This window comes from Austrofundulus limnaeus, unplaced genomic scaffold (assembly GCF_001266775.1).
Source record: "Austrofundulus limnaeus strain Quisiro unplaced genomic scaffold, Austrofundulus_limnaeus-1.0 Scaffold379, whole genome shotgun sequence".
Classification (NCBI taxonomy): Eukaryota; Metazoa; Chordata; class Actinopteri; order Cyprinodontiformes; family Rivulidae; genus Austrofundulus; species Austrofundulus limnaeus.
Window position 1 is genome coordinate 411,789 of NW_013952781.1, and position 14,201 is coordinate 425,989.

Sequence of the window (14,201 nt, forward strand, 5' to 3'; positions counted from 1 at the left end):
TTCTTAAAGTATATCAAATAAAACAATTTCTCAAATGGCCATTTTTTAAATTAAAGCACATTAATTATAAAAAGATCTTTAACACTGATCCTCTCTCAGATTTAAACAAAAGAGAAAAGTCATTCCAAAAGTTCAAAACAGATAATGCACTAACACAAGTTGGATTCAAATTACATTTTTTAATTCTTATTAAAATGATTTCAAACATTTTTCTACCTGAAACAGCTTCTGAGAGTGTGAATGCATTACAACCAGACAACAGGAAGACACACACAGTTAGCAGCAGCTGTTTGATATGGTAAACTGTGGCTAACAGGAGATAAAATTTGGATTTGTCCAAAGCCTCAGCAATAATTTAAGTCCCGATGAGTTCTTGAACACTAGCTTGTTGTTAGCGTTTTAGCAGACGGACTTTGTGCTGCATTCAGGAGGGAACAGACATTACATGTTCTCAAATTGTGCGTAGTTGTTCTGACCTTTTATGTAAAGTCTGTGTGTAACATACATGGTTAAAATAATATTAATAATTCTTAAATAACTGGTTGTTTTTCAGCACGTAGTATTCTAATTATTGTTCTAGTTAGAAAGTTGTTTTTTCCGACGCCACCTGAATGTTGCTTGGGTCGTGCCGGACGGGAAGCAGCTTGACCAAAACGAATAAAAGTAAAGACGCATTCTCATCGCCGCGTTGACAAATGTACATATATTATCGGTTCTGTTTGTTGTGATATCGGACTGATAAGTATGACATCATAATTTCCTGATATTGGGCCGATAACTATCGTGCAGCCCTAGAATTATTTAATGTTGGAACAATCAACCTAAAAGGCAACATCTGGTCGATAAGAAACACCTGTCAGTCACATGTTCCAATAGTTTTGCTCACTTGGAAAATAGGTGGGTTCAAACAAAGGGTGTTGTGTTCTGAGTTGTTTTACATATCTACATGTAAATTTCAGGAAATAAAAGCTGACATTCTGAACTCTTGTCTCATGCTCATCTTTTAATCTTAAACTCAAATGTCTTCAGTGAGCAACAAAAACCAGAGAGTTTGACTTGCTGTTCCAGTACTTTTGGAGGGGACTGTTTGAAGGTTTGAGTTGTTTTAAAGCAACAGTACAACTGTTTGCTATGCGTCATCTGGCAACCCTGTACTGCTACAGAGGATCCATGTAAACATGTTTTTCCCCATAAACACTGAAACAATGGTATATTTCCAGAGACTGTTCTTGTGTTAACAGTGCCTAAATGTAACACGTGATTAAAATTGAATACCTTCAGGATATCACACTCATCTTGCATATTTGTTTGTAGACCAACCTAATTACATGAAAATAAAACAGCTTGTGTTGTTTTATATTGACATGTTATTGTCTTAATGTTTTCCCCCACAGTTTGTCACGCGGAACTGAATGCCATCATGAACAAGAACAGTGCTGATGTGAAAGGATGCAGCATGTACGTGGCTTTGTTCCCATGTAACGAGTGTGCCAAGCTCATCATCCAGGCAGGTTGGTGTTGATGGCAGCCACATGAAGGACAGGGTACAGGGAACACAATCACTACCTTAACTTAAAAGGTTTTATGTGCAAAGTGTTAGGATTTTTGTGTCAATACTGATTCAGCATTCACTGTGTGAAARATTTTTTCACCATCACTCAAGTTTGTGAGAATGACGTTCCCATATTCCTTCAATTCCAGCCGATTTCAGTGAAGTCAAAATGGGATGTCACTGGAGATCTGTGGTTCTCAAACTGGTACAAGTACCACTGGTGGTACTCAGGGATTCATCTTGTCGTATCGACCTTTTACAAGTTGAATGAGCTACCTGCCATGAACAAAACTCTGATGGAGCTCAAGAAAACATTACAAATAAGCAGTTTAATCAAAATCCAAACTTTTTTTCTGCGTTTCTGTGAGAATGACAATGATCTGATGGGCTAGTTGCCTCTTCATCAGGACCTGAGATGTTTCTTTAAACTAAACTCATGTTTGTTAATTTGATATATTTCTTACTGGCTTTTTCCAGGTCTGAAGGAAGTGGTGTATCTGTCTGACAAGTACCATGATACTCCGGAGATGACTGCTTCCAGAAGGCTGCTCAGCATGGCAGGAATACAGTTCAGGTAGCACCTAAATTTTTTGTTTCCGCTCTCAGAGGAGTAAGACACTTTTTCCTTCTCTCCTGCCCTTCCTTATCTTTCCCTGCTTTACTGCTTGGAGCCTTCTCTACATTTTCATCTGAAATAAGAAATTATGGATATTTTTATGGATTTGGTTAGCTGATCTCTCAATAAAATTTTTGGAACAAAGTTTTTTTCTTCTTCCATGGGAGGACATGTCAAAGGTGGGACCTCTGTTCTTCTCTGTTCTGGATTTATGTCTGGACTTCGATCACTGGATTCTACAGATTGGCTTGGTGGTCTCCTGGTGTTCTACAAAACAGCGTCGGTGGCTTTTCATCTCCTGGCTGACTGACCAACTCGATGGATGGCCGTATTCTATCAGAACTCGGACATTTTGCCTTGAGCAAGCTGGACTCGGCCTGCAAGCGGTTCTATTGAGGGTCGCGGGCCAGCTGTGGTCCCTGGACTTTGCTGGCCTGGTGGAATTGATCTTGGAGGAAGCTGATAGATTCGGCTCAGCGGAATTTGTCCACACCATTTGCCTGAGTGAAATCGCCACCTTGAGATGCACCAGCTGACATTAAAGCAGATGGAAAATTGTTGTTGTCTGCCTGAATCTTCTTTTCCCGAAACAACTGATTACAGAATCTGGATCTCCCCGACAACGGCCTTGATCTGTTGACTAAATTCTTCCTAGCTGGATGTGTCGACAAGGCTCTGCCCCCCACCTTCCCCCCCTCCTCTCACCCGTCTAATCTGTTTTCCAGAGCAGGCTGAAAGCTGCGCAGAAATTAACATTTTCCATCAATATTCTGAACTTTGGCTGCGCTGGTTTTGGGGACTGGATTCTTCAGGCCCCCCTAAACTCACTTACTCCTCTGGCTAATAAACTTGCTCTATGCAGAGGTTTTTTTCATAAACACCATAGTGTGTCACAGTGTTGATATAATATGATGTTTTTGCTTTTTTCCGCATCTTCCCTTCCCTTGTGTTTTTCAGTTTTTCTTTGTTTCTAAGTTGGCGCCACGGTAGACAGCCTGTTACTGCAACTCCATTGTTTTGAGCTGCTATAATGTTCAAATTTCCCCACTGTGGGATCAATAAAGTTCTATGTTATCTTATTAATATCAACTACTGATGAAGGTGGAGTGATAAATGTGACTATTTGTGGTGTTTTTACACCACTTTCATCTTTCAAAGTGCTCTCTGTAAAGCATCTGGGCTATACAATAAACTTTGCTTGCCTTTCATAACTGTAGAAGTTTTTACACTGTGTTTTCTTTGGAGATGGATTGGTAAAATATTTACTTAAAGAACAGTGTTTTAAGCTAACAAACTAAAAATATTAAAAGACAAAACTTAATTCTCCTACAAACACATGACTTGAGCAGAACTGAACAGATCCAAACCAAATAGTAAGTAAGTAAAGTTTTGTTTATAAAGTGCCTTTCACAGAAATATATTCACAAGGTGCTGTACAATCATTAACAATGTAAAATGGTGGAACGATAAAATGAAACAGAATAAAACATGATAAAACATAAGCAACGTAATGAAACATCAAATCAAGATTAAATTCTAAAATTGTAACTCAGACACATGGTCAATGCAGAGCAAAATAAACAAAGATACACAAAACAGAGAATAGGGGACAGAAAAATATGCCGCATGTTCAATAATAGAAAAACACATAGTTGGCGAGCATTCCCTATGGAGGTAGGCTGGCATTAATGGTGAATGGATTAGCTAAACGCTTGAGAGAAAAAGTGGGTTTTTAGGTGTTTCTTGAAGGAGACAATGTTATCAAGGGAGCGCAGATTAACAGGGAGTTTGTTCCAGAGCCTGGGGGCCACAGAGGAGAAGGCATGGTCACCACGGGTCTTAAAGCGAGTGATGGGAACCATAAGGAGATGTTGATCCTGTGAGCGGAGGTCCCGTCTGGGGTTGTAAGGGGAAATGAGACTTTTAATGTATTCTGGGGCTTGGCCATGAAGAGCTCTGAAAGTGAGGACCAGGATTTTGAACCGGATTCTGAATTGAACCGGAAGCCATTGAAGTTCTGCTAGGATCGGGGAGATGTGGGTAAATTTGGAGGTTRGAGTTAGGAGTCTCGKTGCCGAGTTTTGGACAAGCTGAAGGCGATTTAACTGTYTCTGGTTTAGGCAGGTGAACAAGTTATTACAATAGTCTATGCAGGTAGAAATGAAGGCATGAATTACCATTTCCAAGTCTGAAGTGGACAGCAGAAGCCGGAGTTTAGAGATATTACGGAGCTGAAAGTAGCTTGTGGAAACCAGATTCTTTGTGTTTATCTAGAGACAGATCTGAGTCAAGATTTACTCCCAGGTTGCGCACATTCTGCTTGACAGTTAAACTCAAGGACCCGAGATGTTCTTTTATCTTAGGGGTTATATTATCAAGGTAGTAGAGTAAATAAAGCAAATAGAGTAGAACCGTGCTCATGAAGCAAGGTCAGTTAGCCAATAAACAGTTTAAAATTACATGTATCCTGTATGCTTTCTGAGAGAGTTACGTCCTTACACCAAGGATCATTTGAACTAACTCTGTAACCTTGAGCTGAGGCTACACTGCATAGAGATCAAAAATTGACGCCACATGCCTTTACAGCTGGTGGCGGTAATTAAGCTATTTGCCAACCATTACACATAATAAAAGATCCCAAAAAGATATGCAACACAGTAATGGAGGGCATGGCAGCATTGTTATTGCGATGCAAGCAGTGACGCCATTCCTAATGTCAGTGACTGACAGTCTTATGATGTTGCGTTTTCAGGCCAGCACGGTACAGTTGGAACCACAGCAAAATATGTTCTGAAAATTGTCTGGTTCCATGAATCCTTGCTAGTGGAAAAGCCTTGGAACCGTGGAGAACCAAGTTGAACCGTACTTTAGAGGTGCTAGTGGAAAAGGGCCACTAGAGACCCCTTTGAACTACTGAAGCCACTGCCTGGCAATGAGCAGTCAAAGAAAATGAATTCTTGGGGACCCCTTCATGAATATCAAGAAGTTAAGAACAGTGTGTCTAACCTTATGTCCTTCATTCCAGGACCACAAAGCTTTGATTAAAGTTCAGTTCCTTTTTTTGGGAGATCAATGGGTCCACTTACGATGGACCCCACTCATATAGGTTCTTCATCCATCCCCACTCACCAAACCAGAAAACTCAGCCACGGTAAAGGACTGGCTTTTCCTGCCAAGACCCCAATTTCTGCCTTCTCAGAGGTGGTCATCAGAATTAGAATACTTTATTGATCCCGAGGGAAAGTACAGGTATTACAGCTGCAACCATTCAGATCACAGAAATGTGAAACGAAAGAAATAAGCACACTAGATTAAAAACAAGTATAAACACCCAGGATTACAAAATAACACACTTGTTTACACATAAACAATGTACAATAAAAGTAATACAAATGTTAAGAAAACGTGTACAGCGTGGTATATTGCACATTCGCTGAGTGTCATGGGTAAAATACAGTAAATTAAATATAAAACAAACACTAAAAATAAAAATGTACAGATGATCTAGTGTCATGTTTCGGGCGGAGTTATAGAGTTTAATGGACTCTGGTAGGAACGACCTCCTGTGGTGCTCAGTGGTGCATTTAGGAGCAATGAGTCTTGCACTGAATGTGCTTCTGTGACTCCTAACAGTGTTGTAGAGAGGATGATAACTTTTGTCCATGATTCCCTGCAGCTTTACCAGCATCCTCCTCTCAGAAACTGAAGTCAAGAGTCCATCTCTACTCCCACAACACCTRCTGCTTTACTAATCAGCTTGTTGGCATCCGCCCTCCTCAGTCTGCTGCCCCAGTATGCAACAGCATAGAGGATGGCACTCACCACCACAGACTGAGAAGATCCTGATCATTGTCTGGGAGATGTTAAAGGACCTCAGACTTCTCAGGAGGTAGAGACGACTTTGGCCTTTCCTGTAGACGACCTCTGTGTTTTTGACCCAGTCCAGTTTATTGTCAGTGTGTACCCCCAAATATTTATAGTCTTCCACTGTGTCTACGTTGACCCCTCTGATGGACACAGGGGTCCCTGGAGTCTTGTTCCTCCTCAGGTCCACCACCAACTCCTTAGTCTTTGTCACATTGAGCTGTAGGTGGTTCTGCTCGCACCAGGAGACAGTCCTTCACTGTCGCTCTGGAGGGTGCATGGGAGTTCGTCCAACCAGTCTACATGTGTTTTGTGGACTTGGAGAAGGCATTCGACAGTGTCCCTAAGGGACTCCAGTGCCGGGTACTCCAGGAGTATGGGGTACCAGGCCCATTGATATGGGCTGTTAGGTCCCTGTACGACTGGTGCCAGAGCTTGGTCCGCATTGCCTGTAGTAAGTCGGACTCTTTTCCAGTGAGAGTTAGACTCCACCAAGGTTGCTCTTTGTCACCGATTCTGTTCATAACTTTTATGGACAGAATTTCTAGGAGCAGCCAAGGTGTTGAGGGGATCCTTTAAGGTGACCTTAGGATCACATCTCTGCTTTTTGTGGATGATATGGTCCTATTGGCTTCATCAGATCCTAATCTCCAGCTCTCACTGGAGCGGTTCGCAGCCGAGATAGGGATCAGTGCCTCCAAATCCAAGACCATGGTCTTGAGCCGGAAAATGGTAGCGTGCCGCCTCCAGGTTGGGGAGGAGGTCCTGCTCCAAGTGGAGGCATTTAAGTGTCTCGGGGTCTTGTTCACGAATGTTGGAAGAATGGAGCGGGAGATCGACAGGCGGGTTGGTGCTGCGTCTGCAGTGTTGCGGGCACTGTACCGGTCTGTCATGGTGAAGAGAGCTGAGCCAGAAGGTGAAGCTCAATTTACTGGTCGGTCTACGTTCCTACCCTCATCTATGGTCACGAGCTTTGGGTAGTGACTGAAAGAAGGAGATCACAGATACAAGCAGCTGAAATGAGTTTCCTCTGCAGGGTGTCTGGGCTCTCCCTTAGAGATAGGCTYAGAAACTCAGTCATCCAGGAGGGACTCAGAGTAGAGCTGCTGCTCCTTCACATCCAGAGGAGCCAGTTGAGGTGGTTCATCTGGTTAYGATGCCTCCTGGATGCCTCCCTGGTGAGGTGTTCTGCACATGTCCCACTGGGAGGAGACGCAGAGGAAGACCCAGGACACGCTGGAGGGACTATGTTTCTCAGCTGGCCTGGGAACACCTTGGTATTCCCCCAGAGGAGCTGGTCCAAGTGGCTGGAGAGAAGGAAGTCTGGGTCTCTCTGCTTCGACTGCTGCCCCCGCGACCCGATTCCGGATAAGCAGCAGAAGACGGACGGACGGGCCCTGTCTATGTTGCCTTCCATTCCTCTGATGTTGCTGGACCCAAAGCCGGTGATTGTCCTCACTCCACTCCAGACCTCTCATGCTGTTACGCTGGAGTTTACACTCCAGTTTTCTTTRGTAACTGTTCTTTGTTTCTCTGTTCATCTGTAGTTCCCTCTGAYTGGTTCTCACCTCCTCCCTGTCTCCTGCTCTGAAGGCTGCCTTTTTGTCATTCATGAGTATTTTGTTGTCCTTTTTTTTATCCACTGCTTGTTGTTAGAGTAGCATTTAACAACTTTATTGGGAACAGTGGCGTCAACACAGAACTTGATGTAGTCTATATGCACTCTGTGAGTCTGTGTCATGTTGGCCAGATTTAAGAGATCCTCAAAGTGTTTCTTCCACAGTCCAACAATTTCCCTACCTGGGTCACCAGGCCCCCACACAAATCAGGCTCAGCTCAGGACAGGACCTGCTTTTCTTTACTGACTGTTTTCCAGAAACTCCTTTTTTAGGTTAACCAAAAGTCATGGACTCCATTTATGATGTCCACTATTGACATAAGAAAATGATCTGATTTAAGGGGTAAACCTGCATCATTGTCTCACCATATGTTTTTATTTTTGTGTTTCTCAACTGTTAATCTTTTTATTTTCTCCTTGTTTTTGGTAGGCAGTTCAAGCCCAAGAGGACTGAGATTATCATCGACTTCAATTCCATTAACGACCCTGGAATCATGGACAACACAACTAAGTAAAAAAAAAAACATTCAAACCTACAAAACCAAATGGAAGGAAGACAAACGTTGAAAAGATCCAAGTTGCCTCCTATTATGGTGTTCTTCACGCTGTACTTTGAAGAAAATTAGGAGAAAACCTTGATGTTTTTATAAATTTTTTTCACTTTTCAGTTGACCTTCCTTTGGGTTTAGAAAAGGACCAGGCTTCTCTTGCTCATTCCTGGGTGCTACCATATTTGTGTAAGTGACTGTTTTAAAGAACTGATTTGGAGCTAATTTTATTTATAATAGAAATAAATGTTAAAGTTGAAGTTCTGATTTTAAAGTCTAGGCCCATCATTCCTGTAGGCAAAAAGACATTTTCTTTTTAAATTATTTTTAAGTCATTCTATTTTGTATTCTATATAACGGATTTAGAAATTTCTCCCTGCAATGTGTGTACATTTTTAATTTGCTGATGGTATTTTGAAGCACATTAATACATACAAATGTTAAACATTTGCTTTTTTGAATCCGTTACTGAAAGCTAATTGGTTACTTATTGACTGTACTGTAGTTTTATTTACATTTATACTAGGTAACTCTTCTGATTTTTTTATCTTAAAGCATGTTTGATGTCTTTCTTTTTAATTTTTTTCCTTTTTTTAGGTCAATAAAAGTTGGATCACACAATCTGAGGCCAGCTGTTGTCATTTTTTAGGCGAAATTAAACAGGTCGCAGAGTTAATTTAATGTAAAAATTAAACTCAACCCCGTTTAAATGAAAAACTAAGACTCCATTAAATGTTTTAATGATTTAATAAGATCTGATTAACACCTAAACCATTATGGCTGCTGACATTTAAAAAAACCTGTTGAAGTGAAAGTGGTTTAGTGTGTGTCCATACAATGACCAGGTTTATTTTATGCTTCTGACCATGTGAGATACATCTATAGGGTAGAGAAGCTATTTAAACACCTGGAGATCTGTTACATAATGGATGTCTTGTTCAAGAACATCGCAGCGTATGGACATGGCAGGAATCAAACCTGATACTTTCTAGTCCTAAGTCTCTTGTTGCAATGACACTTGGGAGAGAGTGGAATAGTTCAACCAGCAGCTAAAGCAGAAAAGTTAAGATGAGCAACTTTACTAAAGAGGATTGATTGATGGCCATAACATCTCCACTTCTGCAGCTGCTGGTCTGCACAAGTTACAAACTGTTCTTTATCCATGTGTTCACTGCTGAAAGGCTCAAAGCATCAGAACTACACCTGATACTGTCATGTCCCTGGCAAACACTGTTCCTGACTAAAACCCTCACATGGAGATACTAACCTTGATGGCAGAAAAATGTTCCATACCACTACTTTAAGACTGAGACATGAATGTAAGGCCAGGTTTAACGCAGTAAAAATAAACATTAAAGAAAAGCAAAAACCCTGATCACTTTGAACTTTCATTTAGAAAGCAGGTTCCATGAATGGAATACAAAATCATTACAAAAAGACACTTGTAACAGTTTGAATTAATCCATTTTTATTTGCACTTTTTTTGTATTCAAACATAAATCTATAATGTCTGAAGATGAAATGACAAGCTTCCTCTATTTCTGACTGTCAGATGCATTATTTATATATCAGTAGCCTGAAATGAGACATTAATGTAAATGCTGCATTACAATAAAGCCCAAAAGGACTCCTCACTGTTTGTATTTGGACTTTGGGACAAACAGCAATGATAGACCTATATTAGTTGACCTTAAGGTCCTCATATGCTCATCAGGTGGGGCTTACATTCCAATACACTGCAAAAAATGTCCATCTTACCAAGTTTTAAACTCTTATATCAGACAAAAAGTCTTTTTGATCTTGTTTTCAGACTGATTTACTAAACAAGAACTGATTGTGTAAGAATAATCATCTTGTTTTCAGAATGTGTAAGATTATTTGTCTTGTTAGTCTGAAAATTTGACTCAAATTAAGTCAAAATTTCTGCCAGTGGAGTAAGAAAATTTTACTTGGTAAGATTCTTGAAATAAGAAAAAATTGAGTCAAATCAAGTATTTCAAGAATCTTACAATCTTACACATTCTGAAAACAAGATGATTATTCTTACACAATCAGTTCTTGTTTAGTAAATCAGTCTGAAAACAAGATCAAAAAGACTTTTTGGCTGACATAAGYTTTTAAAACTTGGTTAGATGGACAGTTTTTGCAGTGTATATTCCTAATTTTCCTGTATCTAACAGTATTTTTGATTGTGCAAAGACGAGAATGACACATGCAGGACAGATTTAATTCAATTCAGTATATTTATATAGCACCAAGTCACAACATGTGTTGTCTCAGGACACTGTACATAAAAAGAACAATGTAAAGAAGAAAGCAGCAGATTGTGTTGAACCACTTCATCACAGTCTCCCATCCTGAGCAAGCGGTGGAGAGGAAAAACTCCCTGCTAATCAGGAAGAAACCTCCAGCAGAACCAGGCTCAGGACAGGAGACCATCTGCCTCGACCGGCTGGTTGGAGGACAGGAAAGAGACAGACAAACACAGAAGYACTGGTCCAGGTGCACCTTCTTCTGGAAGAGACAAAGAAAAAACATGTTATTGCTAGAAATAATTACAATAAACTAGAAAGTGTGAACCACTCTAATGAGAGCTATCCTGGCACAATGACACCAACAGGACCACATCATCTGCAAATAGCAGATCTTTAACTGACTAACTAACTAAACCAGAGAGTAAATCTGACTCATCAGACCACATGATCTTCTTCCACTGCTCCAGAGTTCAATCTTTATGCTCCCTGGCATTTGAAGCCTTTTTTCCAGTTAGCCAATGATTTGACCCTTCTCAAACAGACTGACATCTTTCTACATGGTTGTTTAAGAAATGAGAAGCAACTCATTGAACCAGTTGAGGTTAAATAACTTGTTGCAGCTGAAAGATAATCACCCACACAGTAATTATCCAATGGGAGGCTTGTAACGATTTGATTAGTTAAATATTGGTGCTGACTTTTGATTTTTGGCCAGGCAGTGTATCATCTGCAACCCAGAAAGAAGAAGCAGGTCAAGAAAATGGATGGATCGAAATTAACTCTGGTTCCTTTATAGTCTGTCAAATAATGATTAAGTCTATTTAATCAAAGAAAAGTAATTAAATGGATCTATAATCCTCCTGAGCTCCTCAGACAACTATGGACTTCACCTTCTGTGCTCCATGTTCAGTGTGCTGCACACAACCTAACTACCCAGTGTTTGTTTGTTCCCTTTAAACAGACTGTGTGAAGAAAAGCTTGATTAAAGTCAAACACTTAATTTGAAACATGACTTTAAAGATTGCAAGAGGGCCAAAATGAAAATCTATCCGGGGCTGTGGGCCAAATGCAATAATAAAACAAAATCATTAATAATAATGCAATAATACATGTGTGGTGGAAGTATTATATTATCTCTGGATGACTGCATATTTCCTTGACATGTTCCTGTTCTGTATCTCTTTGATAACTGTTCAGTGTGCAATCTGTTCTCATGACGATGCTGTATGTTCTCTGCAATCTTGTTGTTCTCATGGCCCATATAACTTGTAATAATTTCATTGGCCTCTGTATACAGCGGGTAAAATAAGTATTGAACACCTCACCATCTTCTGCCACAGCTCCATTGGTCTAATGGTCTGTGTCATAGACTTTCATGTTGGAGATCAGGGTTCAAAACCCAGCTACAGCAACTTTAACAAAAAAATCTCTTCACACGTCATATTGTCACACAATTACCTTAATTACAAACACCTGCTGACGTGACAGGCACAAGCTGGTATAGAAAACACATTTGAACTTGGTCAAATTTCATTCTGCAAGTCCAATGCTGCAGGCAAAGCCATGCTGCAATGACATGCTACGTGGCAATGCACACTTGTTTTTACATCGTAAAAACCCATGTCTAGTTAATATTGTTATTCTGTTAGGATAACATTGTGAGAGGTAAATATAATGGACAACAGTAAAATTACCTTTACTAGGCTGAAATGTGTAGATATTACTGGTATGTTCTGTCCAGTCAGCATATAGTATATCCTGTAGTTTGTGATTATATATCAGAGTAAAAAACTCTAATTTTTTTTCCTCCACCGTCTATTTCATAAGCTAAGGAGGGGCCGACCGCATTTATTTTATGACCAGCTGGTGGAATTTGTCTTTAGTCACTTCAGAGCGAATGAACCAGAAAACAAATGCAAAATTAGAATTGTATGTGTCATATATTTATACTGTATAAGTCTAAAGTTACAGAGTTTTTTTACTCTGATATATAATCAGAAACTACAGGATTATACCATTTGCTCACTGGACAGAACATACCAATAATATCTACACAGTTCAGCGTAGTAGTAGTAAAGGTAATTTTACTGTTGTCCATTATATTTACCTCTCACAATGTTGTCCTAACATAATAACAATATTAATAAAAAATATAATAATTTGTTGGAACAGCAAATTTGTCTTAATGTGATGGAAAGGGGCTTCTGCTGTAAATACGTTAGCAAAAACCTATAATGAAAAGTTCTCAGACTACTTATAGATTTATCTCTTGAGCAAATACATATTTTTTACATATCACAACATCGGCAATTTTCTCAGCTTTAATTTAAGCCATATTTAATAGAAATCGGATAAGAAGTGAGGGTGCTATGAATATTTTTGTGACAGATTGACGCGCATCCTGCATTGAAACTACTGTTTTGTTGACATGACTCAATGCATAACAATGGCTCCTATGATGGTGCGTCGCTAGCTATAGCAGCTATAGGCGATGTTCAGTCCAGTAATATAGATCAATGCTTTGTGCTCCGAGAACTCGTCTGCTCTGTGTTTTCTTTGTTGTCTCTATGAACAACATGAGTCCACTCAGTGTGTCCTGTCCCACTGTGCTCCTGTAGTTAAGGTAGGACCTCAGTTTAGTTGGTTAGTTTGTTGTCCCNGAAAGGGGCTTCTACTGTAAATATGTTAGCAAAAACCTATAATGAAAAGTTCCCAGACTGCTTATAGATTTATCTCTTGAGCAAATACATATTTTTTACATATCACAACATCTGCAATTTTCTCAGCTTTAATTTAAGCCATATTTTATAGAAATCAGATAAGAAGTGAGGGTGCTATGAATATTTTTGTGACAGATTGACGCGCATCCTGCATTGAAACTACTGTTTTGCTGACATGACTCAGTGCATAGCAATGGCTCCTATAATGGTGCGTCGCTAGCTATAGCGCCTATAAGCGATGTTCAGTCCAGTAATATCAACTCTTTGCACTCCGAGAATTCGTCTACTCTGTGTTTTCTTTGTTGTCTCTATGGACAACATGAGTCCACTCAGTGTCTCCTGTAGTTAAGGTAGGACCTCAGTTTAGTTGGTTAGTTTGTTGTCCCTCAACCCAGCCGGTCGAGGCAGATGGTCTCCTGTCCTGAGCCTGGTTCTGCTGGAGGTTTCTTCCTGATTAGCAGGGAGTTTTTCCTCTCCACCGTTTGCTCAGGATGGGAGACTGTGATGAAGTGATTCAACACYATCTGCTGGTTTCTTCTTTAGATTGTTWTTTTATGTACAGTGTCTGTTGTGACTTGGCGCTATATAAATAAACTGAATTGAAATTGAATTGTTAGCGCCAAGCTAATACATATTATTACTGGTGAGGAAACAAATTCCTCCTGTTTTCAGTTTATGTCTTCTTCCATCAATCAGAGCTCAACACACTGCAAACACTCTGCTCCACGTGAACAATAGGGCAGGTTCCTGATGAAGTGGCTGAGGAAATCAAAGGAGCGCTGAGGCTTTCCTACCTTTTCATTAACTGTAACCTGGAATCAGACAAAAACATTCTTGATTCATAAAATCAAAAACCCTTAGAGCTGCAGTTTCTGTTGGTCATTTGACGACCATGAAGAGATTTACAGTCAGGTTATAAATCCGGTAACGATTTCTGTAGGAATGTTGGCAATGCCCACCCATCCATCCATCCATCCATTTTCTGTACACGCTTCTTCCTTTTTTCAGGGTTGCGTGGGTCACTGGTG

The 14,201-nt window shown here is 40.1% G+C and overlaps 1 protein-coding gene across 1 annotated transcript in view; it reads left to right on the forward strand.

Moving 5' to 3' along the window:
- Positions 1-8,824, forward strand: part of dctd (dCMP deaminase) — a gene marked incomplete in the record, with an annotated part of 12,318 nt that extends 3,494 nt beyond the window's left edge. The window contains 3 exon segments of the mRNA XM_014023601.1: positions 1,395-1,511; positions 2,030-2,126; positions 8,081-8,824. Coding sequence (XP_013879055.1) covers positions 1,395-1,511; positions 2,030-2,126; positions 8,081-8,165 — 299 coding nt within the window.
- Between the last annotated feature and the right edge of the window lie 5,377 nt (positions 8,825-14,201).